This window comes from Tursiops truncatus, chromosome 4 (genome assembly GCF_011762595.2).
Source record: "Tursiops truncatus isolate mTurTru1 chromosome 4, mTurTru1.mat.Y, whole genome shotgun sequence".
In the NCBI taxonomy this organism is placed as follows: Eukaryota; Metazoa; Chordata; class Mammalia; order Artiodactyla; family Delphinidae; genus Tursiops; species Tursiops truncatus.
The window spans coordinates 85,182,112-85,207,404 of NC_047037.1; the positions used below are offsets into that span (position 1 = coordinate 85,182,112).

At 39.0% G+C, this 25,293-nt stretch overlaps 1 protein-coding gene across 1 annotated transcript in view; it reads left to right on the top strand.

The window, feature by feature from the left end:
* CCDC80 (coiled-coil domain containing 80) overlaps positions 1-14,739 on the top strand; it is a 38,213-nt gene extending 23,474 nt beyond the window's left edge. The window contains exons 5-8 of the mRNA XM_004315198.4: positions 4,481-4,629; positions 10,519-10,622; positions 13,087-13,167; positions 14,234-14,739. Of these exons, the coding sequence (XP_004315246.3) occupies positions 4,481-4,629; positions 10,519-10,622; positions 13,087-13,167; positions 14,234-14,580 (681 nt within the window). The 3' untranslated portion in view covers positions 14,581-14,739. The remainder of the gene's footprint in view (positions 1-4,480; positions 4,630-10,518; positions 10,623-13,086; positions 13,168-14,233) is intronic.
* The last annotated feature ends 10,554 nt before the right edge of the window (positions 14,740-25,293 follow it).

Sequence of the window (25,293 nt, forward strand, 5' to 3'; positions counted from 1 at the left end):
GGGTTCCCTTTTCTCCACACCCTCTCCAGCATTTATTGTTTCTAGATTTATTGATGATGGCCATTCTGACTGGTGTGAGATGATATCTCATTGTAGTTTTGATTTGCATTTCTCTAATGATTAATGATGTTGAGCATTCTTTCATGTGTTTGTTGGCAGTCTGTATATCTTCTTTGGAGAAATGTCTATTTAGGTCTTCTGCCCATTTTTGGATTGGGTTGTTTGTTTTTTTGTTGTTGAGCTGCATGAGCTGCTTGTAAATTTTGGAGATTAATCCTTTGTCAGTTGCTTCATTTGCAAACATTTTCTCCCATTCTGAGGGTTGTCTTTTGGTCTTGTTTATGGTTTCCTTTGCTGTGCAAAAGCTTTGAAGTTTCATTAGGTCCCATTTGTTTATTTTTGTTTTTATTTCCATTACTCTAGGGGGTGGGTCAGAAAGAATCTTGCTGTGATTTATGTCATAGAGTGTTCTGCCTATGTTTTCCTCTAATAGTTTGATAGTTTCTGGCCTTATATTTAGGTCTTTAATCCATTTTGAGCTTATTTTTGTGTATGGTGTTAGGGAGTGTTCTAATTTCATTCTTTTACATGTACCTGTCCAGTTTTCCCAGCACCATTTATTGAAGAGGCTGTCCTTTTTCCACTGTACATTCCTGCCACCTTTATCAAAGATAAGGTGTCCATATGTGCATGGGTTTATCTCTGGGCTTTCTATCCTGTTCCATTGATCTATCTTTCTGTTTTTGTGCCAGTACCATACCGTCTTGATAACTGTAGCTTTGTAGTATAGTCTGAAGTCAGGGAGCCTGATTCCTCCAGTTCCTTTTTTTGTTCTCAAGATTGCTTTGGCTATTCGGGGTCTTTTGTGTTTCCATACAAATTGCGAAATTTTTTGTTCTAGTTCTGTGAAAAATGCCAATGGTAGTTTGATAGGGATTGCATTGAATCTATAGATTGCTTTGGGTAGTAGAGTCATTTTCACAATGTTGATTCTTCCAATCCAAGAACATGGTATATGTCTCCATCTATTTGTATCATCTTTAATTTCTTTCATCAGTGTCTTATAGTTTTCTGCATACAGGTCTTTTGTCTCCTTAGGTAGGTTTATTCCTAGATATTTTATTCTTTTTGTTGCAATGGTAAATGGGAGTGTTTTCTTGATTTCACTTTCAGATTTTTCATCATTAGTATATAGGAATGCCAGAGATTTCTGTGCATTAATTTTGTATCCTGCTACTTTACCAAATTCATTGATTAGCTCTAGTAGTTTTCTGGTAGCATCTTTAGGATTCTCTATGTATAGGATCATGTCATCTGCAAACAGTGACAGCTTTACTTCTTCTTTTCCGATTTGGATTCCTTTTATTTCCTTCTCTTCTCTGATTGCTGTGGCTAAAACTTCCAAAACTATGTTGAATAAGAGTGGTGAGAGTGGGCACCCTTGTCTTGTTCCTGATCTTAGTGGAAATGCTTTCAGTTTTTCACCATTGAGGATGATGTTTGCTGTGGGCTTGTCGTATATGGCCTTTATTATGTTGAGGAAAGTTCCCTCTATGCCTACTTTCTGCAGGGTTTTTATCATAAATGGGTGTTGAATTTTGTCAAAAGCTTTCTCTGCATCTATTGAGATGATCATATGGTTTTTCTCCTTCAGTTTGTTAATATGGTTTATCACATTGATAGATTTGCGTATATTGAAGAATCCTTGCATTCCTGGAACAAACCCCACTTGATCATGGTGTATGATCCTTTTAATGTGCTGTTGGATTCTGTTTGCTAGTATTTTGTTGAGGATTTTTGCATCTATGTTCATCAGTGATATTGGTCTGTAGTTTTCTTTCTTTGTGACATCCTTGCCTGGTTTTGGTATCAAGGTGATGGTGGCCTCGTAGAATGAGTTTGGGAGTGTTCCTCCCTCTGCTATATTTTGGAAGAGTTTGAGAAGGATAGGTGTTAGCTCTTCTCTAAATGTTTGATAGAATTCGCCTGTGAAGCCATCTGGTCCTGGGCTTTTCTTTGTTGGAAGATTTTTAATCACAGTTTCAATTTCAGTGCTTGTGATTGGTCTGTTCATATTTTCTATTTCTTCCTGATTCAGTCTTGGCAGGTTGTGCATTTCTAAGAATTTGTCCATTTCTTCCAGATTGTCCATTTTATTGGCATAGAGTTGCTTGTAGTAATCTCTCATGATCTCTTTTATTTCTGCAGTGTCAGTTGTTACCTCTCCTTTTTCATTTCTAATTCTATTGATTTGAGTCTTCTCCCTTTTTTTCTTGATAAGTCTGGCTAGTGGTTTATCTATTTTGTTTATCTTCTCAAAGAACCAGCTTTTAGTTTCATTGATCTTTGCTATTGTTTCCTTCATTTCTTTTTCATTTATTTCTGATCTGATTTTTATGATTTCTTTCCTTCTGCTAGCTTTGGGGTTTTTTTGTTCTTCTTTCTCTAATTGCTTGAGGTGCAAGGTTAGGTTGTTTATTCTAGATGTTTCCTGCTTCTTAAGGTGGGCTTGTATTGCTATAAACTTCCCCCTTAGAACTGCTTTTGCTGCATCCCACAGGTTTTGGGTCGTTGTGTCTCCATTGTCATTTGTTTCTAGGTATTTTTTGATTTCCTCTTTGATTTCTTCAGTGATCACTTCATTATTAAGTAGTGTATTGTTTAGCCTCCATGTGTTTGTATTTTTTACAGATCTTTTCCTGTAATTGATATCTAGTCTCATGGCGTTGTGGTCAGAAAAGATACTTGATACAATTTCAATTTTCTTAAATTTGCCAAGGCTTGATTTGTGACCCAAGATATGATCTATCCTGGAGAATGTTCCGTGAGCACTTGAGAAAAATGTGTATTCTGTTGTTTTTGGATGGAGTGTCCTATAAATATCAATTAAGTCCATCTTGTTTAATGTATCATTTAAAGCTTGTGTTTCCTTATTTATTTTCATTTTGGATGATCTGTCCATGGGTGAAAGTGGGGTGTTTAAGTCCCCTACTATGAATGTGTTACTGTCAATTTCCCCTTTTATGGCTGTTAGTATTTGCCTTATGTATTGAGGTGCTCCTATGTTGGGTGCATAAATATTTACAATTGTTATATCTTCTTCTTGGATCGATCCCTTGATCATTATGTAGTGTCCTTCTTTGTCTCTTTTAATAGTCCTTATTTTAAAGTCTATTTTGTCTGATATGAGAATTGCTACTCCAGCTTTCTTTTGGTTTCCATTTGCATGGAATATCTTTTTCCATCCCCTTACTTTTAGTCTGTATGTGTCTCTAGGTCTGAAGTGGGTCTCTTGTAGACAGCATATGTAAGGGTCTTTACACCTACTTTCTTCCTATGATAAGGACAGAGATTCTGAACCCTGAAAAACTGTGCCATGTAGTCATAATAATATTAACAATAATAACTAACTTTGTTTCATTATGTCAAGCACTCACCTCAGATGTTTACAATCCTTGTCTCAAACCTCTAAGATAAATAGCAAGTATTATCATTGTTTCACAGAGGACAAATAGAGACCCAGAGTAGTTAGGTAACTTGCCCAAGTTCACCCAGTTAGTGTTGGGCTTCATACCCACGCAGGTTGACTCCAGAGCCCATGCTTACATGAAAATCCTTTTGAAAAAAAGCTGCCTGGACTATTAGAATAGCTGATTCAACCTGCAGTAGTTTTCTGGATCTGGAGAGAGATCCCTTCAATAATTCATTCCACATTTGTGTTGTGCCACCTCTGATGTGAGAGGTTGGACTAGATGATCCCCAAGGTCTCGGCCAGCTTTCACATTCCATGATTTACTAAATTCCCATTGAGGGCACTTATGCTGATCAGCCAGCCCTCAAATCCACCTCAGGTTGCTGTTCTAAGTCCAGACAGCTCTGATGCAGGAAACTGAATTTCATTATCCCCCAAAAAGTTAGATCCAACTTTTTTTCTGAGAATACATAAGCAAACATGACCTAATTTTAAGTAATGCTCACTCAATAAAATAGTCTCTGGGAATCACAAAGAGTTTATGTAGATTTCTGATGACCACAGAGCAGGCCTCCTTCTGGTGGAAAATTACCCTTATTGCTCAGGTCAGATACTCTAACATGTTATTCCATTTGTTTTCTTGTGTTTAGTACAGTGTTTCTGACCTTCTCTCCAGTTGTATAGTGAAGAGGAACCAGCTTAGTCCCAGAGGTAGGGAAGTGAGCCTAGAATATGTGTGGTGAGGAAGGCATGGACCCTTCCCAATAAAAAGAGCGAAGTTAAGACCTTCATGGAAGGTAACGGCTTTTGTTTCATGGAAACAAAAAAAAAAAAATTGTTTCAAAAAATCAGCAGAGGTACTACTGCAGGAGAGAATTTATAAATCAAAGAGCCCTCCAGGCTCTGATTTCCCTGGAGCCACCCTGAATTCTCTCAAGCTCTCTATCCTCTGGACATAGGGAAGAAACACCTTCATACGTTATATACTTTTTATTTTTCCTTCAACAGCAATATTATGAGGTGCCTATAGCAATGAAGTCTGTGTTCGATGTGATTGATACCTTTCAGTCCCGAATCAAAGACATGGAAAAGCAGAAGAAGGAGGGCATTGTTTGCAAAGAAGACAAGAAGCAGTCACTGGAGAACTTCCTATCCAGGTACATCACCTTTGGAGACCCCGAGGAGGCAGACGGGAGAGTGTTCTGAGTGAGCTAATGAAAACCCCAGAGAAACACAGCGCAGACGTGTGTGCAGAGTGACCTTCCCTGTGAGACATCTGTCCTCTTCATGGCACTCTAGCCACCAGGCTTAGTCTTGTCCTTTTGGAAGTTGCTCTGGTGGCAAGGCTGGCTGGGGTCAGCTCCAAGCTTGAGTGTTAATTGGGTGGCTTTGGATAGGTCTTTTCTTTTTTTTTCCTGCCTTTTTTTTTTTTTTTTTTTTTTGGCACAGATACAGAATTCTGAACTTCTGTGAGGGTTAGTTTATTCATTCAGTCAATTTGGAGGGCTTTGTATACTGTACTTTTATTTTACATATTTATTGGGCCTTTTCTAGTTCCAAACAGGATTTGGAACACTGCTTGATTTTCTGCTTCCTTCCAACTCTGCAGAGAACAAAAGCTCCACTAAGACCTCAAAAGGAGAAATCCTCTTGACCCAGCTCCCTGATTCCTTGGGGAGTATGGTTTATTGAAAACCATTATAGGGAAACTCTAGTACATACACCAAAAAGAGTGTAAAAAAAATCACTCTACTTCTTCCCTTCTCCATCCCTTCCCTCATGTTGGATGAAAATTCTACAAATCCTTGGGACCTTAAGAGGTGCAAGGATGCAGAAATTTCATCTAAGCATCAAGAATTCTGTGATTAGGAAATGGATAATCTGAATTCCTCTAGATTCAGAAAGCTTGGGTCTTTTAAGAGATAACAACATGATGTGTAAAGAGCATAGGACTTGCCATTCATCCAAATTTTCAGTTTACAATTTTGTAGGTATGTTGCCCCTATGCTTCCAATTAACCCTATCTTAAAAATCTCTCACCCATGAGGATAACGACAGCAAGTAGCCCTACTTCCACTCCAGGGTTGCTGTAATCACCTTTTGTGCCAAGCACTTCTTCTTCCCTCCTGAGTTTAATCTTCACAACAATCCCATGATCTAAATACTGTAACTACTGTCTTGCTGCAGACAAGACAACTCAGGCTAATGAAGATTAAATAACTTTCATCACTGAACTAGTGTCAGTTCTAGAACTTAGTGGTCCCAGGATAATCTGGTTCCCAAAGTCCACGCTCTTATCTAACACTCGTTTTGAAAATATAATGTGAATTAATTTTAGTGTGAACCCAGAGGCCCAGAGTTTGAAGTGAAGAAAGATACTCCTAAAACCACAGGATTTCAGAGCTGAAAGGAACCCAAGATTCTGCCTTCATCCAAATTTTCAGTACAGAGCAAATACCTGGAGTGGAGATGAAAGGTGCATGCCTCCCTAAGGACATAAGGCTCAGTCAGTCTTCCGGCCACTCTCCTGGCTGAGAAACGGCTCTAGGGCTCTACTGGGCCGATGGCTTCTTGTCCAATCCTGGGGGCTCTGAAATATCAACTTTTAGTTCAAGGTCATCCTTCTAGATGTCAGTGATTTAGAAGACTGAGGATAAGAGCTTGCTGTTGTCCTTGAGGTATTTTCTTCCCCTCCCCTTCCCTCTCCTTCCCTTCCTTTTATTTCTTTTACCTTTCTCTCCTTTTTTAGGCAGAAAAGATTCTTTAGAAGTTTACTTTTGATTTTAACCAATAGTGTTAAATATATCCAAGTTATAAATTCAAGACCTTAGTTTTCTCTTAAACTTTTAAGTTAGGCTTTTAAATCTTATCATTTTATTTATAACCTGGCAAATTTTAACTATCACTCTTAAGGGGCTTTGAATAATGTTTAATCTCACTTATGAACTCAGTAATTAAACAATGTCATTATGCCAAACAACCATTTTACATTTAATATATTTCTTTCAATTCCTTGAAATAAACAAAACCTTTCTGAGTACTTAAATGAGCCATAAGTTTAATAAGTTAATCTTGTAAATACAGTGAATCTAAAGTTTTCTCAGATGTTCTAATAACTGTATACGCTTAGTAAGATTTCAACCTAAAACTATACATCTAAACCAAATACTCAATTACACATTCTAGTTTGGAGTTTCAAGGCTATCATTTTAAGCCAAATTCTCTTAAGTTTCACAAGAACATAAATTATATAAAGAAAATCAGAAATGTATATTATTACTACGATTTGGATTCTTTGCAAACTTCCTCTTCTTAATTCTGAATCTTCTAGGACTGAAAGAGGCATACCCACTGAACCAACCCATTAAACTCACATAGCCTGATCTCTAAAGCAGTAACCATCTAGTTCATTGATATTACTTATAACCAAGGATTTAGGCCATCCATGAGACCTGCAACTACAGACATTCTGAGGGATTATTTTCACCATTTCCAGGCAGAGGGTCTTTTTATAATCGAAGTGTCATGGGTTTCAAAACTTGAAAGGGAAAACTGACATTATCTCACTTTTGTTCACTCACAAAGCTTGCAATGCTCATTCAAGTTGATCGCTGACTTGAATTTGTATTTTTTTGATTCTTAAGACATTATACATATTTTGCATCTAAAGTCTTTTGAACTGGATAGGGTCCTACATAATGTAAATGTATTTTCCTTCTAATGTTAGAGACTTGTGAGCTCTTATATTCACTACTATTTCAGGAACATACATCTTTTATGGATATTCAGAATGGCATATGATTATAAGTTAGATGTCCTATGGCTATCTATGACCTGTGGTCATGGAATCATCGTGCTGACAATTATCACTGATCTTAAAAATTAAAGTAGAATAGTGTGTTACTTAAAGGCATGAGTAAGACAGCCCTGAAGTTGATTCCTGGTTTCTCCACTTATTAGCTGTGTGACCTTGGGCTAATTGCTTAATCTCTTTGGGCTTTAGTTTTTTCATTTGCAAAATGGGCATAATAAATTTAGCTATTCTTAAGATCGTTGTGAAAGGTAAATTTGATACTAAAGGTAATGAGCTAGAACCTAGCACAAAGCAAGTAATCAATAAATGGTGGTTATTAGTAGTATTAGGGCCATTTATTCAGGTCCTAGTTAGAGAACTTTGTCATCAAAGGAGAGCTAAGAGGAGATATAATAAACACCTTCAGAACTGAAACCCAGGCAAAAAGAACTGAAAAAAAAAAATGTTTTTTCTACCTAACTGTTCTATAAATAAAGGAGTATCCAAATGGGAATTTTCCTTCATATTTGCTGAGTTGTTGGTGGGCCTATACAGCCTGGTTTCAGCTGACCAGACTCTGAAGCCAGTCTAGTTTTTAGTGACACTCATATGATTCAGGCTATAATTACCTTTCTCTGAGACAGAAGCCCTAAAGAGTGGGCAAATGCACACTAATTTGGAAATGCCAGTTAAAAGAAGCAAACACATGCATAGCTTGTAGACTTTCCATTTACTGACAAAGTAAAGTGACGGAAAAACAGTTTGTCCAAAATAAGGATCTGGGCCACATTCACATCTCTTGTTACTTCCCACAGTAGTTAGTTCCATTAACATTTGTCCTTCAGTGTTGGGAGCTGGGGCCTTGTATCTTAATGTAAATGTCTGTGGGATAAAGAATCATCACTTAGGGGAAATGACCTTCTCTTGATCGTGTCTGGGACAGGGAGTCTCAGATCCCATCCTTCTCCAGTCTGACAGCATTCAGTGGTGCACACAGGTAAACAAGCCAAAATAGACCTCACCCAAAATAGCTCCCTCCAGGATACTCTGAAGCTCTGTGTGAGGCCAGGAAGGCTGGCCTGCTTTGGGTGCTGGCTGGGGTGCCGGTGCTGGTCTGGCATGCCTCCTAAGGAAGCAGGGAAGATACAGGAGACCCTTTTCGTGATCCGAGAGCAGTCACTGACTGTTCCGTTTCCCAGGAAACCTCAGACAGTCTCAGACTCTCCTCTCCCCTCCTTTATGCAAATACATTCATCTTCCTATCCTCAGTGGAGATTTTAGTTTTTCTTTCCCTTTGAAGAAAAACAAGCAGAGGAAGCTAATGTAATGTCACAGCAAGCAATTCTTGGCGAGCCTTGCTACAGGCACCCATTCAGAGGTTGTATTTCATCAGACTATCATTTTCTCTCATTCATCCAAACCACTATTCCCCTAAGAGGCCATTTTCTTTGGGACTGAAAACTCTCCTGTTCACTGTGAGGCTTGAAGGGGCACAGGGAGAGAAGCCATGAATAAAATCAACTGGCTTCCGGCTCCATGAGCGCACTGACACCCAGCAGTCACCAGCACTGAGGGCAGAAAGCAAAAAACCCTTCTCCAGTGAAGGTGGAATTTGAGACAAATGCACGCAGCGGCCCCTTGGATGCACACCCTCTCTCCTTCCTATCCTCTTTGGGACCCTGACGCGCCAGCCAAGCATCAGCACCTCTGAGGGGGTAGACTAGGGAAAGCACTGCACCAGGAGTCAGAGAAATCTGTATTTCGGTACCACCTCTTAGATTTACTAGTTAGGCAAGTTACCTCACTTCTCTAAGCCTCGTTTTGTTATCTGTGAAATGGGGAAAACAAGTCATGCCCTCACTGAACTCTAGTGAGGATCACATATTGTGTAGGTGAAAGTGAGCTATAAAATGATACACAAACATAAGGATTAAATGGGTTGTTGTATGACATCATGATAGATAATGTCCAAGATCTGTTAATGGGGAAATGGACATTATCCATCAGTAGGACAAAGTTCTAAATCAAGAAGCCTGCAGAATAAGACATGATCTATAGCCATGCCATCACATGCATAACTTCCATTGATGGGTTTTAGAGTTTAATTCTTATAACACCTCTTTGAGGTGGATGCTCTTTTTGATTCTAGAGCTAAGGAAAAACTATGACTTAGATGAACAGAGTGACATGCTCAAGGAACCCAAGAAGTGGCAGTGACAAAATGTGGACCAAGCTTCCCGGCTGTAAGACAAAAGCTCTGTCCACTGCCCTGCCGTGTTGGAGCTGTAAGAGCAGAAACAAGTTTATCATATAATCTAAAATCCTATGGCTCTAGGTTTAGCCCCATTCTGCTTCATAGGGGTACTCTGTAAGTGGTGGTTCTTACTATGATGATAGGGTACATTTTAGAACTAGCATTTGCCCCTGGAAGAGCCCCTGGCTATTGAGGAAGGTACACAGGGCTTTGTTTTTCCAGGAACCCTCCTTGACCCCTTAAGACACTTTCCTATTTTCCTTCTTCCTGTCACTGTCATCTACTTAAAATGCAGTTCTTTTTCTCCATACTATTTCCTGTCCATATATTCACTGATCCCTGCCCCACCCAAAAACCCTAGGGAACTCTACCAGAACCTGAGTTTTCTTTTCTTTTCTTTTTTTTTTTTTTTTTTTTTTGCGGTATGTGGGCCTCTCACTGTTGTGGCCTCACACAGGCTCCGGACACGCAGGCCCAGCGGCCATGGCTCACAGGCCCAGCCGCTCCGCGGCATGTGGGATCTTCCCGGACCGGGGCACAAACCCGTGTCTCCTGCATCGGCAGGCGGACTCTCAACCACTGCGCCACCAGGGAAGCCCCAGAACCTGAGTTTTCTTCAGTTATTTTCTGATTCCCTTATTTCTGTTGCTACAAGTTAACATACAATATCAGCTAGTTTTCATTATATCTGAGAGCTTTGTCTCTCCCTAAGTGACCTCATCAGGCATGGGGACCAGACTCATGCCTGATGACCAGATTCATGCCTGACACATCACGCAAATGTCACAGTATGGCAGACTGTGAAGTTACAAAAGAAAACGTGCAAGAAATGTGGTAATACCGTTTAATATTAGGCTTTGAGGAGCTATGAAATATTTGTAAGGGTCACTGTTTTTTATTCTGGGCACAGGAAAAAAAAGACAGCCAAAGTTCCTCTGCGTTTTCACACTGGCCTCTATTGTTTGAAGCAGCAGTTGTGGCCTTCTGCTTCTTTTCCAGGTTCCGATGGAGGAGGCGGTTGCTAGTGATCTCAGCACCTAATGATGAAGACTGGGCCTATTCACAGCAGCTCTCTGCCCTCAGTGGTCAGGCATGCAATTTTGGTGAGTGGGAAGCCTCACTGACCTGCTTGTCTTAAAGCATCACTGCTTTCCCATACCACTCTCTTCCTGGTCTGTTCTAAAATGGAACATTAGGTCATCCAAATATTCCCCAGTCCAAACTGTAGATTCCTAGACACTTACTCAGTTATACTGAGGATAAAGTTGCTTTCAGACTGAAATCTTAGTCAACTGGGGTCTATTTTTCTTTTTTCTTTTTTCTCAATATTCTGCCCTCTCAGGTTCTTCATTAAAGTGTTTGAAAATACCTGCTGCTTTCCTTTAAGTGAGCTCTATTATGTTGTCTTCTTGTTTACTTTTTAAAAACTTGTCTCAAGATCATAAAACTCAGGTATTATCATTTTCTTACGTAATAATTAGGTACCAACATGGTGTACTTCTCCACAGATTAAATATCTTTTGTAAAACAGGAATGGCTTTGGGAATTAATGAACGAATTGAAGCACACTGTACTATATTGCCATTCCCTTAGAAAGGATTTTGATCTATAACTGGGCACCAGGAAGACAGCAAGATCTGTTAAACAGAACCTTATGCTTTAAGACAAGCAGGTCAAAGAGAAATGCAGTTTATTATTACTATCATTATTTGCAGTAAATTGCTCAGTGTTTTGAAAACTAATGTATGCTTTCTTTACCAAACATTATTATCCTAGTGGTCAGAAAGAGCTAGTATCATTTTGAATATGGACATATAGAAAGGAAAGGAAATGCATAATACAGAGAACTTATTACTAAGTTCTGTTTTGAACCAAAGAGATAATGGCAATTTCAAAAGTGGAAATCACAACTGAAGTCTCATGTAAAATACACCTCTGCAGAGGAAGAATTTTGAGAGAGTCATTAGAGGGGGGAAGAGTAGCTAGGGGGCCACAGATTAAAAAATTCGTAATTGGAACATAGATGAATCTTTATTCTTTTGATACTTCTATTAGGAAGAAGAATCATTTATTAGTTATAAAACTGTGTTTGATTTATAAAAGGTGGTGTGGTGGCATAAGTCTTGTAAAACATTACCAGAGCCTGGGCCCTTGCTATGACCCAGTACCTGAACATTATAAATACATTTCAATTTTAAGATGTGAAATAATAACTCAAAAGAAGGCAGAAAATGAGCTCATAACAGTAAAAACAATTAGAAAATTTGTGAATTTTTATTTATACTCCTATTAACAAGGTTAATGCTTTAAGAACTTGTGTCAATATATGTAAAGAAGATTTGCTTGTGCCAGTATTCTCAGGCAAAATTTAAATTATGTATCGCCACCAACAGTGCTGGGTAAGACAGAAGTTTTTAGAGCAGTTAATGACCCTCCACAATAAGAATATAAATAAAATCATGGTTTGCTAATTTTCTAAAGATGTCTTTGCAGCAGCTATTAGGTGATGTTTCATTTTGAATCTCTGCACAGAGCCCAAGTCAAACACTTTTGCAGTAGACAGGAAATGTGAACAAGTCATGTTTTTAAGGAATAATTAAATTCATGATCTTCCCTTTTGAAAATATGACTCAACAACATGTAGAATAGAAATGCTTCACTTCTCTGGGAGAAGAGTAAAGGCCACAAAATTTTTTTGTAATAGCATTTTGCCTGGATTTCAACTCTTCCTTAAAAAAGCCCTCCATGGTGGCTTTCAGTTTTCTCCCCTGGACAGTCAACACCGTCAACATTCATATTTCGTTCCAAGTTGCTACCATGACTAGGCTCGGATTTTGTCTAAAACCACGAACTCTGAATAGGATGAATCTAGAGCCTCCTTGTCCTCCGGTGTTCTTTCTCCTGAATCTTTTCATATGCGCTTCATCTTCAAAAGAATTCCAACAAGCTACCAAGGCATGACCTCCTTTCCTTTCCTGAAACTTTAGCTGAGGCTGGGAAGCAAGCTCTGCCTGCTGTGCTACCCCTTTGAGTCTTCTAAAAAAGTGCTAAGAACCTGCCTTTTAAACTGACAAACTTTTCTTTGAGGAAGCCAGAATGATTTCTTAAACAATCACAACGGCTAGGGTCTGTAGTCTTTTCTTTGAGAGAAAATTAAATTATCCATGCAAGCTGTTTAGGCATGACTTTTTTCGAGAACACTGATCAGCTTAGATCATCTTAGATATTTTAAAGTTCCGATGGCTTCATTTTTGTTTTGTCATTTAGTAGAGTGAGAATCACAGTTTAAAAGCAAATTCTTCTATTTCAATCTGCAAAAACAAAACCAAACCAGACCACATCTGACCCTGTTGTTAATCCCAAAATCTGCAATTAGTCTTTTTTCAAGATGTTATAAGTATTTAAATATATATTTTTAATGAAAAAACTTTAAAAAAATGAATTATTTTACCTAATCAGGTTATGTTTTATATTCTTTTTAAACTTAGAGATTTTTAATACTCAGACATCCAGTGTTTGGAGGTGAAAGAAAACTTACAGATTCTACGGCTTTCTTTTTTCTCTTAGGTCTGCGCCACATAACTGTTCTGAAGCTTTTAGGTGTTGGAGAGGAAGTAGGGGGAGTTTTAGAACTGTTCCCGATTAATGGTAAAGTATTACTTTAAAACAGTATAAACTACTGATAAGTTCAGTTAAATTATGTTAATTTATATGTAAGCAGTGGGTGTACCCCTCAGGTGAAGAAAGGTCACAAAATCCTCCCTCTTCATGTTTGCCCGTGTGTGTGTGTGTGTGTGTACACAGGATGCATGTAGAAGAAGGGGAAGGAGAGCACAAGCACTAATATTGTTTTTACTAAAAAAATCACAAGTGACAGCAAAAATATCCATTTTCTTAAATAAGTAATTCTTTTTTGTCTGCATGGGGCTTTATTGGCTTACAAAGCATTTTCATCTATGTTATCTCATTTAATTCTCGAAATAGTTTTACGAGACACAAAGGTCATATCTCACTGATTCCCTTGCAACAGATGAGGACATATACTAAAAGGCTCAGAGAAGCTGAAAGAAAATGACAGTGACTAAAAGTTTCAGAAAGTAAACCCAGTCCTTCCATCCAAGATCAAGCACTTTACCTGAGATAATGTGGCTAAATCCCTGGCACAGTGCTGGACAGAGCAGATACGCAGAAAGTCTCAGTGCCCTTCTCCCTTCGCTTTCTTCTTTTCACTAATGATAATAGTTTAAATATATTCCCAGCTCTTAGATAATTGGTATTTTTCACCTTTGACAATGAAATAAAAGTTTTGTTATAAAGACAACAGCATCAAAAGTAAAACTGTAACCGCTAAGAAGAAACTAAACTAATTGGAAGTAAACTTAGAAATATAAACAATATAATCTTTGTTAGTGACAAATTTTATAGCAGTTGATCTTGCCAGGATTAAACGAAGGGACTGGTTTTATACTTTGTAACATTCCTATAAGGAGACATTATGTGCCCCAAAGTTGGATACACTAATAATGTTGTAGAACAGCAGGGACATTTCTTTGCTAATAGAAAAAACAAGCAAACTTTTTAAATTGGATTTTTGAGCTGAAGAGAAGAGACTCCTGGGTCCTCTCTCTATTCTCACAGTGGTTTCTTCTCACTTTGATGCTTTCCTGAGTGCTGCCTCTTCAATCCTCTAACAACTTTTCTAATCCCATTCCAGGGAGCTCTGTTGTGGAGCGAGAAGACGTACCAGCCCATTTGGTGAAAGACATACGTAACTATTTTCAAGTGAGCCCAGAGTACTTCTCCATGCTTCTAGTTGGAAAAGATGGAAATGTGAAATCCTGGTATCCTTCCCCAATGTGGTCCATGGTGATTGTGTACGATTTAATTGATTCGATGCAACTCCGGAGACAGGAAATGGCTATTCAGCAGTCACTGGGGATGCGCTGCCCAGAAGATGAGTATGCAGGCTATGGTTACCATAGTTACCATCAAGGATACCAGGATGGTTACCAGGATGACTACCGTCATCATGAGAGTTACCACCATGGATACCCTTACTGAACAGAAATATGTAACCTTAGCCCCAGCCAGTTTCCCCTGCAGCTGTTGAAGCCACATGTGGCCAGCTATGTAAAGGAGAGTTCTTCCACACTGCCTACATTCCCTGCCTTTTTCTTTCAGTGTTCTTCCAAGATTAAATAAATAGCAAACTTTTGCCTACTCTTGAGTTGTTACTGAAGCCTTAAATCATAAAGATGTTTAAAAGAATTGTTTGTCTAACTGGAGAGGATCTGGTGCTGAATAATGTTATTGAAAATGGATATTTTCCTTTTCTTAATATGGTGGATGTGAATGGGAATACAGTATTCTATAGCGTAAGTATTTATACCTCTCTTTTTAGTATTTTTAGTATTAATTGGTAAGTGAAAACCATGATTGTTAAAGAAAATTAAAGATCACAGCACAGATATTTTCAGATGAACATCTGAGCAGATGGAACAGACAGAGCAGATAGCTTCTTAACCCTTTTTGAAATGTTAGTCTAAAAATGATTAAGACAGCTCTGCTCTGTACTGTGAATTTCTTTCCTGAAGTTTGACACTACAGGAGTCCGGTGATATTGGCTACCAAAGCCAGGGCAAGTACCAAACTCAGCTTTGTTATCATAGCCACTTCCTGCCCTGTTTCTGTTAACTTTTAGTGTCTTTTCAGGGAAAAGGAACTTCTAAATCACCACCAGAATCTGGCTCTGCATCTAGAGGTGCTACTTTCAGAGTTCTATCAGGTACCATGGAATTTCCAGCATGGGAAACCTTGACTCTTCACATTTGACTCCCTAATGGGCCCATTATCATACTGGCACCTTGTAAAATAAAATTACAAAGGAGATTATTTTTAGGGGTTCTTTTTGTTTTCAAAGGAAAATGTTACTAAATTAACAGTGGATAAAATTGTAACTGGATTGCAGAATATAATCCTTGTCTTTGAAACAGAGCATTTATTTTTTACATATGGCATATAAACTAAATATTCTCCCTTCCTCCCTCCCTCTTTCCCTTCCTTCCTTCTTTCCTGCTTTTCTTTGTTTTTCAGCAAAGACCAAGTAATATTAACTAATATGTATGAGTTTGCCCTAAGGTGATCAGATTCCCCAGCGTTTAGCATCCGGACAGTGCCAGCCTCTATCAGTAATGGGGATGCTTATTTTTTGTCACTGTTATTAACAACTAATTCTCCAAATAGTCTTGAAATTGGTTATTAACTCTAGTGAGCCTAGATATTAATAACTGCATTCAAGCCACATGTGAATACTACTAGCGTTTAACTTATCTGTGCCTATTTGTACGAGTTTGTCTTTACATCATCTGAACTTTGTTATAATTATAGTAAAAGTGGAATTTGTACCTCAATGAACCTGAGGAATCACTTGTTTTGTCCCTTTTTCTCTATGAAGACCATTCATTCTTACCTGTTTTACAGGTAACTGAGGTCCAGAAAGTACAAGTGACTTCAGAACACAGTTTTCTTATTATATAAACTATGCTCCCACCCTACCCCTCTCCCATGGTGGAGAGCTTTCCTCCTCTCTCCTTCTAGAACAATCTGTACCAGCTGCCTGAAGGGTGAAGGTGAAAGAACCAGGTTGATGTGCGTTGCTCTTACATTTTTGCCAAAGTGAAGCACAGCTTAAAATTGCCAATAAGAATGGTTTTCTTTATGATTGTTTCTGAAAGTACATAAGGACAATTTCTAAGGGCCACAAATTGTCCAATTTCAGGAAATATAATAATGAGGGAGTTTCATCTCCCAAGGAAACTAGGTAGGGATAATAGAAAATTTACTTATAGAATAATATGAATAAGGTTTTAGTTCCTACACCCAAAGAAAGACAACACTTTTTCATAACCTGAGATTACTTTTTAAAGAATTCTTCTGGTTTCAGGAACACTGAAATGATCATTAGCAAATGCATTTGAAGACTCCTTCCTCTAACGAGTGGAGGCAGAAGTCATGTATAATCACTTGGGGGACTATAGTATAAGCCATAGCTCAGCAAAAGGACACATTCAGAGGAAGATGTTTTTGGTAAATTCTATAATCTGGAAAAATACAGAGTAATTCTCACCAAATGGGAGGATTGGAGAACTAGGTAACCTGAATCTCTGTCTTCCAGGGGTATAGATCAGGTTGTTTGAAATCTGAGTATTGTTTTTTTCCTATAAAACCATTTCCTTCCCAAAACAGCAACAACAAAAGGTAAGAAATAAATAAAATATAGTCTCTGAGCAAGTTTATGGTATTTAGAAAGAAAAGCACCCAGTTGAGTTAGGAAAATCTGGAAAACTCTGTAAAGGACACAGCCTCACCAAAGTTGCTGGTTGTCATAATTCCCTTCCATGAATTTCCAAGAATTGGTTTCTACTAGAGAAATTCCAGGGCTCTAAGGTGAATATTTTTTTGTTTGTTTGTTTTGTTTTTGTTTTTTTGTTTTTGCATTACGTGGGCCTCTCACTGTTGTGGCCTCTCCCGTCGCGGAGCACAGGCTCCAGATGCGCAGGCTCAGTGGCCATGGCTTATGGGCCCAGCCGCTCCGCGGCATGTGGGATCTTCCCAGACCAGGGCACGAACCTGTGTCCCCTGCATCGGCAGGCGGACTCGCAACCACTGTGCCACTAGGGAAGCCCTCTAAGGTGAATATTAATTCAGCAGAGAGATTCTTCTCCTGCCTGCTACAGGGGCTGGTGGCCCAGACGCAGCAGAGTCGGTGGAGCCCACTGGTCTCATTTTCTGGATTATAGTTAATAATGAAACTCACACCTTCTCAACTCCTAGAGCCTTGAGGATAAAAATAGCTCAGGACCAGGGTGAATGATGGCCTCAGCTGACCCTGATTGATGATCTCAGTGCTCAGCACTGTAGGGAGATTCCAGAAAAGGAGAAGCCTCTTGAAAAGAACCTCTGTCCATTTCTGTGCCACCACAAATTCCCCTTTCCCTGCTGAGGAATCCTTTCTGCTCCATGGTTGCTCTGTACTTGATGGTTTGGTGGGTGTGGACAAAGGGTGTGGTTGGTGAGTGCTCTTACCTCCAAGTGAAGCTCAGTTAAAATGCTAACTACTTCTCTTCAGTCCTCTCAGAGTTGGTGCAAAGCCCCTAATGCCAGACTTTCCTCTTCATTTTTTACACGTTGTTAGTTATTAAGAACTCAAGAATCAAGGTCGGAGTGGTGCTTCCTGATGGCCTCAACCTGTCGATAGTGATGCTATCAGCCAGGAATGCCCGGGGGCACTCACCTGGGCCTGTATTACAGACATTTCCCCATAGGAACCAATGTTGTGGCTGGACTGGCCTTTGTGGTTCTTATTATGATCGCAAAGTGCACTTCAGCAACAACCATGTTGGTGAAAAATTAATCAATAGCAGATCTAAGAAAGAAATGGAAATTTTTATTCAAGCCAACCTGAGGATTATAATCTGGGAGACAGTCTTTGAGAAAGCTCTGAGGTTTGTTCTACCAATTAGAGGTCAAAGCTCGGTTACATACTTTTTTTTGAGACAAATAGTTATGCATCATTTGACAGTTTACAGATCAACATGTACAAAATGAGTAGTGGGTCATGGGTCATAGTGGCCCCTTATGAGGTTAGGAAGGAAGGTTATCTCCTAAGGAGGTCTGGTTAGTACAAATGCATAATACACACTAAAGGGGAGGGAGGAGGCCGAAACAGGCAAAGAAGAATTTTACGTTTTTTTCACCTTGCCATAAAATATGAATTTTATTTCATCAACCACCACAAAACTCTGTAAAAAACAAGATTTATTATTCACAGGTCCTGGAGGATACACACGGCAAGGCTGCAGGTAGAGAGCAGAGACCTGGGGCTCTGCCTGTATTGGGGTTGAGGGTGAGGTGCCTAGGGTTTCACAGGTTTACTTTTTATTGGTGAATTTAAACCTAAGAGTGGGAATTTAGGCACATGAAGGAAGAAGTAGGGTCACTCAAGGGGTCAGTTATGTAGGTCACCCAGGGCTTTCCAATAGGGGAACTTCATGGGGGTTGCTGGATCTTTAGGTAGTTGTGTAGCTGGCAACATGTTTATTTGAGATGCATTCTTTGACATGGATGCCTTAACAATCAAAAGATTAATGTTAAGCCTTTACATTACTCTCAGAAAAGCTAATTGTCAGGCACTTACACAGAAGGTGATGAAGCGCAAAGGGCAAGTTGTAACGGAATTCGATGGGTGTTTTAAAAGGGCCACTGGACTTGGGAAAACTACTGGTCCTTGCCCTGACCTGAGATGAGTCACTTTACCTCTGGGACTCAGCTTCTTATCTCCAAATGAGAGAGTGGGACTAGACATTTAAGTTTCTTCTAACTCTGTGACATTTACGAATCTTTCTTGGTCTTTAGGGAGTAGAATGCTAAGCTCAGAGATTTCCTATGATCCAATCAATGTTAATTCTCAGAGAACCCAGACTTCATAGTTCAGAATCCAGTTCCAAATTGTTATGGGAATTGGGAAAGGTATTAAGCAACTTCACTGAATTCTTCCCAGCACAGTACTGCTGCTGTGGCTGTGATCTAAAGAGGTCATCACCTCTAACACACAGAAACCCTCATCATCACCTTAACAGCCAGGCTGGAGCTTCCAAGGGATTCAGGCTGGCAAGGACTGTGAGCTTCCTGAACATTTAAGGAGTCCCTTAATGTGGTCCCCAAATTAGGAAAGTTGTGTTGCAGCATATGCTTGTGCTTCAACACAAATTTCCTAATTTGGGGACCAAATGCATCACCTGAAGCTTGGAAACTGGGCAGTCCCTGGGCGGACTTCAGAGACCTTAAATATTAGTACTTCCTTCTAGAAAGCAAAAGGATGGTCCTCCACCCTCCACTCCATGGGTTGATACATGTGCCAAGGAGGCTGGGCGAAGGGGTGGGGTGATTTTAAACAGCTAAAACTGACCCTGGGCAACATTTTCTTTGGCTTTCCTCCTCCCCCATAAGCATCCCTTTCCTCTCTCCCTTTTCTCCTTTCCCTGGCCCCTCTCTCATGAACCATTCTGGCTCACAGATGACTACAACTGATTAGGTATAACTGACATGCTAAAGGTACCACCCTTTCTAAGGACATCTGCGGCACAAAAGGAGATCCTTGAAGAAGGACCATAGGGAACAGCTTGGCAAACCATTTCTGAAAGATTGCTAATCCCTGGAAGCAAGCCTCACTTTCCTTCTCAAAAATGTTAGAGAAAGAGTAAATTCCTCCTGTGGATTTCACCATCATTCTGTTTGTCTCCTTTAGTCCTCTTTTCTATCTTTGGCTCGCCTCTTTTTGTGAATACTCTTTAGAGAAGCCAAATTAGAACAGGGTAGGCAGAGGCAGGAATATACCCAAATTTGGCAAGACTTGATCAAGAATGGCTGAAAGCCTTGAGGTGTGAAGAGAACCATCTAGTCATTCCAGGTCTTAATCCAAGATACTCATTTTCAGGTTATGCTCAAGTTATATGATGATTCCAACATTTATTGTATTTATATTATTTTCTATGTACTTTGCTAGAAACCAGTAATACAAAACTGACATTTTCCAGTACAGATTAGTAGAGAAGAGCCATGTACACAGTCAATTATAAGATAGTATATATAATCAATGATGGGGGGGAGAGGTATAAAGAAGGGACCAGGGAGATAAAAGTGATGATAGTTCTTCAATCTTCTGGAGACTAGAATTATTACATTGCTCTTCCTGTCAGCCTCGACATGATTTGAACAAGTACCTCATATTGACTCCACTGTCACCAGAGTCAATGGCTTTTGGATACTCACAGTGTAGGTACTTCTTCTCCTGGGAACTTCTTACCTCTCCCGGATTTAAGAAGTTGTCCAGATGTCCATGAAAGGATGGTGGCACTAATATTAATTCATTCATAAACACTACCCCCTTGCTGAAATAAACTAAAATGAACAATAAGCATGAATTTATAGAAGAAAACTTCATCAAGATTGAAACTAGGGAATAGCTTTAATCTCAAAGCATGAACTTTGAGTAATGTGTGTCTACTTACTATCCCCAACTTGGGGAAATTGAGCACTAGGAAAGATAGGAAATACACTTGTAGTCTATTGCTCAGGCGAGGATCAGCTGTAGCTGAGAGGCCAAAGTTAAGTGACATGGCTATGCCCTGCCCTTCGTTCCCCCTAACTTCCTAATTGGAGGAAGGAGGTTTGGAGATAAGGGTATATATATATGCAGGATGGAGTTGGTTTACAGCTAGACTGGAAAAGCTCTGTCTCTGGGGACATAATGGTATCTTTTTCGACTCTTGGCCAAACTAAGGGCAGTGGGATTTATGATGTGCTGTTTAAAGTTTGAAATTACCCCGGGGATCCCCAGGGTTAATTTCTTTAATGATGGTTTCCAACTGGCCTAATAGATTACGAAAACCTGACTGATTACCTGGCTAGAGAGGCCATGAAAAGCCTGGGAAATTCTACTTTGAGCTCTCCCAAAGTCAAGATTCCTCCCACAGATCTTGGTAGCTCCAGCTGGAGACAGTGGAGACAGTGCGGTCTCTGTGTAATAAGGACCCTGGGGAGCTCAGGCTTCGGCTCTCTTGGAACCCCGGTGTTTACACTCTCCTTTTCTGGCGGCACCATGTCCTTCGCCTTAAATAAAAGTCTTACGTGAGTGTCCTCTGTGGAGTCTGGTGAGTCCTTTCAAATATATGAACGTGGGAAATCTTTGCAGCAGGGCAGTGTGTATAAATTTTACATAAAAAACCTTACAGAATATGAAATGTTAAAATATTTTATACAATATGTTAAGTGTCTATAACATATTAAATGTAAGAATATATACAAATATTATATAATTATATATAAGTATACAATAGAAACATTCTAGAAGCAAATTTCACAGCTGTAGAGAAAGTGTGTGCTGCTTTCAAGGTACTTCACTTAGCCTGACTTCTTATCAAAGCAGGGGGCTCAGTCTCAAACAGAGGAACAAACTAAAAGTCAAGTGATACCCTCTCCTCACAACAGGAGACAGTACTACCCCTATCTCTATGGAACTGGCACTTAAAGCAGGCATTTCAACAGAGATAGAGGAAAAGTACACACCCAGAAAGTTACCTCGTTGCAATTTTCTATGGTCCTGCTTCCCTTCCACCTTCTTAAAACACCTTCTAGCTTTAACACAACTTCAAAGATGCCATTCAGGGTCCAGGTAAAGAGCAATTGGGTAAGGGAGATTGCACCTACACCATTTTGTGGGAAATACTGGGACTGATTAAAATTTTGTTTAAAGATGAGTACACAGAAATCTTAAAGAAAAGATCTGTACGGAGGCATCCATGCACCCAGGCTTAGAAATCAGCTCACCTACAAAAATGGGGAAAAAAAACCTATATATATATATATATATATATATATATATATATACATATATGTGCATATACGCATACACACACACCTAGACATACATATACACATACATACGTACATATGTAATAGAGCAGGGAAACAACTTTTTGGCAACACTAAATGATAAAAAAGGAGATTTCTAAATGGAAAAAGAAGGTGACTTAAGAATTATTTTTCAGACAAGCCATTATTTATATTATATTAAATAGCTATAGAAAGTAATAAAAATGCAAAACCTCTGAACAATAATATGACTCGAAAAAACCTGCAGTTAGTAGTTATTAGACACCAAAAAATATTAAAACCTCAGGAAGTGTATCAGTCGAAAACACTTCCGGAAGAGAAAAATCTATTTTAAGACAGCTCCCAGCTGAGAGATGAACTGGCATTTAAAGTTATGAATAAACAAATTATGTCATGAACGAATAAAGTTTAATTCGCTGTGATAATTGGGATTACAAACTAAAAGGCAAACTATTAATTCTTGAAGGAAAAGGTGCATAATAAAACATTTTAAAAAGAACTTCCAGGGCTTCCCTGGTGGCGCAGTGGTTGAGAGTCCGCCTGCCGATGCAGGGTACACGGGTTCGTGCCCCAGTCCAGGAAGATCCCACATGCCGCGGAGCGGCTGAGCCATGGCCACTGAGCCTGCGCGTCCGGAGCCTGTGCTCCGCAACGGGAGAGACCACAGCAGTGAGAGGTCCGATTACCGAAAAAAAAAGAACTTCCAAATTATGATGAAACTTCCAAATTTCATCATATCCATGACAACATCAAATCTAAGAGACACCACTATTTCATGTCCTGCTAAGAAACAGTCAATTAAACATATTACTTTCTTGTCATTTAGAATTTTCATTTTATATCTCTTTTTAAAGAGCTTTTAAAGACTTTGCATTTATCATGTAGCATTTTCTGATTACATAAAAAGGGCAACTATAAGTTAAATAAATTAAGCTATTTTTAGAATATCTTCACATTTTGAGCCAGAATCTCTTGAATCACTTTTTGACGCAGAGTCGTAGATGTCTGAGGTTTTCCAGGCAGATAGTTCCCTGCACCACTGGGAGACGTGATGATGATGAAGCATTTTAAGAGAGTTTCTCTGCTGTCTCCAGGGTCTTCTTCCAAGCTATTGACACTTATTCTGTAAAATTTGATGCTGGCATGCTCTTGATCTTACCAGGAGGTACCAATGAAAGATTTTCAGACAACAACCAGAACTCTTATCCTCTCCTCAAATGGTCTTTAAGTGGCTTGTTGACTGAAACATCAAGAAGTTGTATGCCCGTGCCAAATGCCTGCATGTGCAAGCAAAGACAACTTCATTACTGCCAGGAGGCAGCAGCTATATTAACATGCCATTGCTTAACACACCCCAATTTCAGAGATGGTAATGTGAAAACATATGAGTCCTAGAAGAGATGAAATACAGCATAGCAGACCTAGATAAAATTCTCAGAGCTTATTAAGAAAAACGAGGAGTTGGCAGGAAATATAATAACCTAAGTTCCTCATCTTTCAATGAAAGAAGTCAATGACCATATTTTAATTTTTGAGGTTTAAACATTTATAAATAAGGTTCGAAGTTTGCTTTTAAAAATGTAGAAGTAACTACTAGCAGTGAAACAGACTAGACATGAAAGTTGAATAAATCTAAAATATGACAAGAAACTTTCAAACTGGTTCAAAATATCAAACCAACATCAACTTTCTCAAAAAAGTTTTTACACAAAGGATGAGCCAAACTACAATAATAAATTCAATAAAAATATGCAAATAACAACAGGAAGAGCACAGATCTCATTTTCCAACCAAGTGTATAAAAACTAGAAATTAACAAAAGTATGAATAAAATCCTCAATGACACTACTCTTGACTCGAAACAGAATTAGAAAAAATAACAATGATAATGCTATATTTTAAAGTCTTTGGGGACTGGCCTGGAGTCTACTTACTTTAAGGAATTTTTCTACTAGTTATAAACATGTTCATTAACAAACAAGGAAGAAAACAAATACATTTGAAGAAGATGGAAAAAGAACAAAACAAACTTTAGAAAAACAGAACATAATAAATTTTAATAAAGTAAAAATTAGAAGCTGCTCATTAACCTATTTTTTAAAAAACCAGGAGACACCATTCATACACAAAATCAAAAATGAGAAAGAAAATAACTATAGTAAAAGAGGAAATAAGTAAAAGGATTATGAGCATGATTCACGAATTCCTGTGCAAATAAATTTGAAAATCTGGATGGTTAATTTTTTAGCAAAATATTGAATATAAATGATCAAGAGTGAATCAAGAAGAAGAGGAGAGGAGGAAGAAACAAAGACTGTTGTAGGGAAAAAAGTACTCCTCAAAAAAGTGCCAAGCCTAGGCAATTTTATTTGTGAGTTCTTTCAAAGCTTCAGGGAACACATAAAGCTGACGTTTTTAAAATCTTTCCGGGGCATCGCGGCCAATGGGAGCTGGCAGCTTGACGCACACCACATCCGTATGGGATTGTTAGGGACATGGGTTGATAAATCCCAGCAGGATTAAATGCATTACCAGCATTGTCAGCAGGTTTCAGTTATCTTTCTTGGCAGAGACAGGATGGTGCTTGAAGCAAGTAAAATAGCAAGTGAGGACAGAAGTTCTGCAGATCTGTTAGGAAGTTTACTGTGATTCCATTTGAGCAAAATATCACCTTCTCACTAAATTCCTATTTGAATTGAAAATGTACTGCTTTTATAGCTTTATACTTTCATTGTAAATTTGTTTTGGTTTTCATATAAAAACTATAAGAAGTTTATACTTTATGTTCATATGCATTTAAATTACAGTAAAGTGAAAAAAAGGTCAACACTGATCTGTGAGAGGTTTTTTTTGCCTTTAAAGGAGGGATATATATTACTCAGTATTAGAAAGTCTGCTCTCGGCTTTAGAGAAGGAAAACCACTCTCTTTCCTTTGGGTTTGACTTTCTCTGCCCCTTCACCATACTAGAATGGTAAGAGTTCGCAGGAAAAATCAGGACTTAAGTAAAAGGAGAAGTTGCCAAGGAGGACCTGGGCTGTGTCTGGTCAAGGTTGGGCCTGTACAAGAGCAAAAGGTTTCCCTGCAGCCCCACATAGTCTAACCCAGGTCACCAGCAACAGGGCTTCCACATGTGGATTCAGATGCAAAAAGCCTTAGAGTTATAAACAAAGTAACTCTGCGCTGAGTCTCCTCTGCATATAGACCTTGAAAACCTATGGCAGCAGGACACAGTTGGCCAAGCATTTGGGATCTGGGTCTAAGCCATCTTTCCCTCTATAACCAACAGCCACATCCTGCTTCCCCTCAGGATTAGGCACAT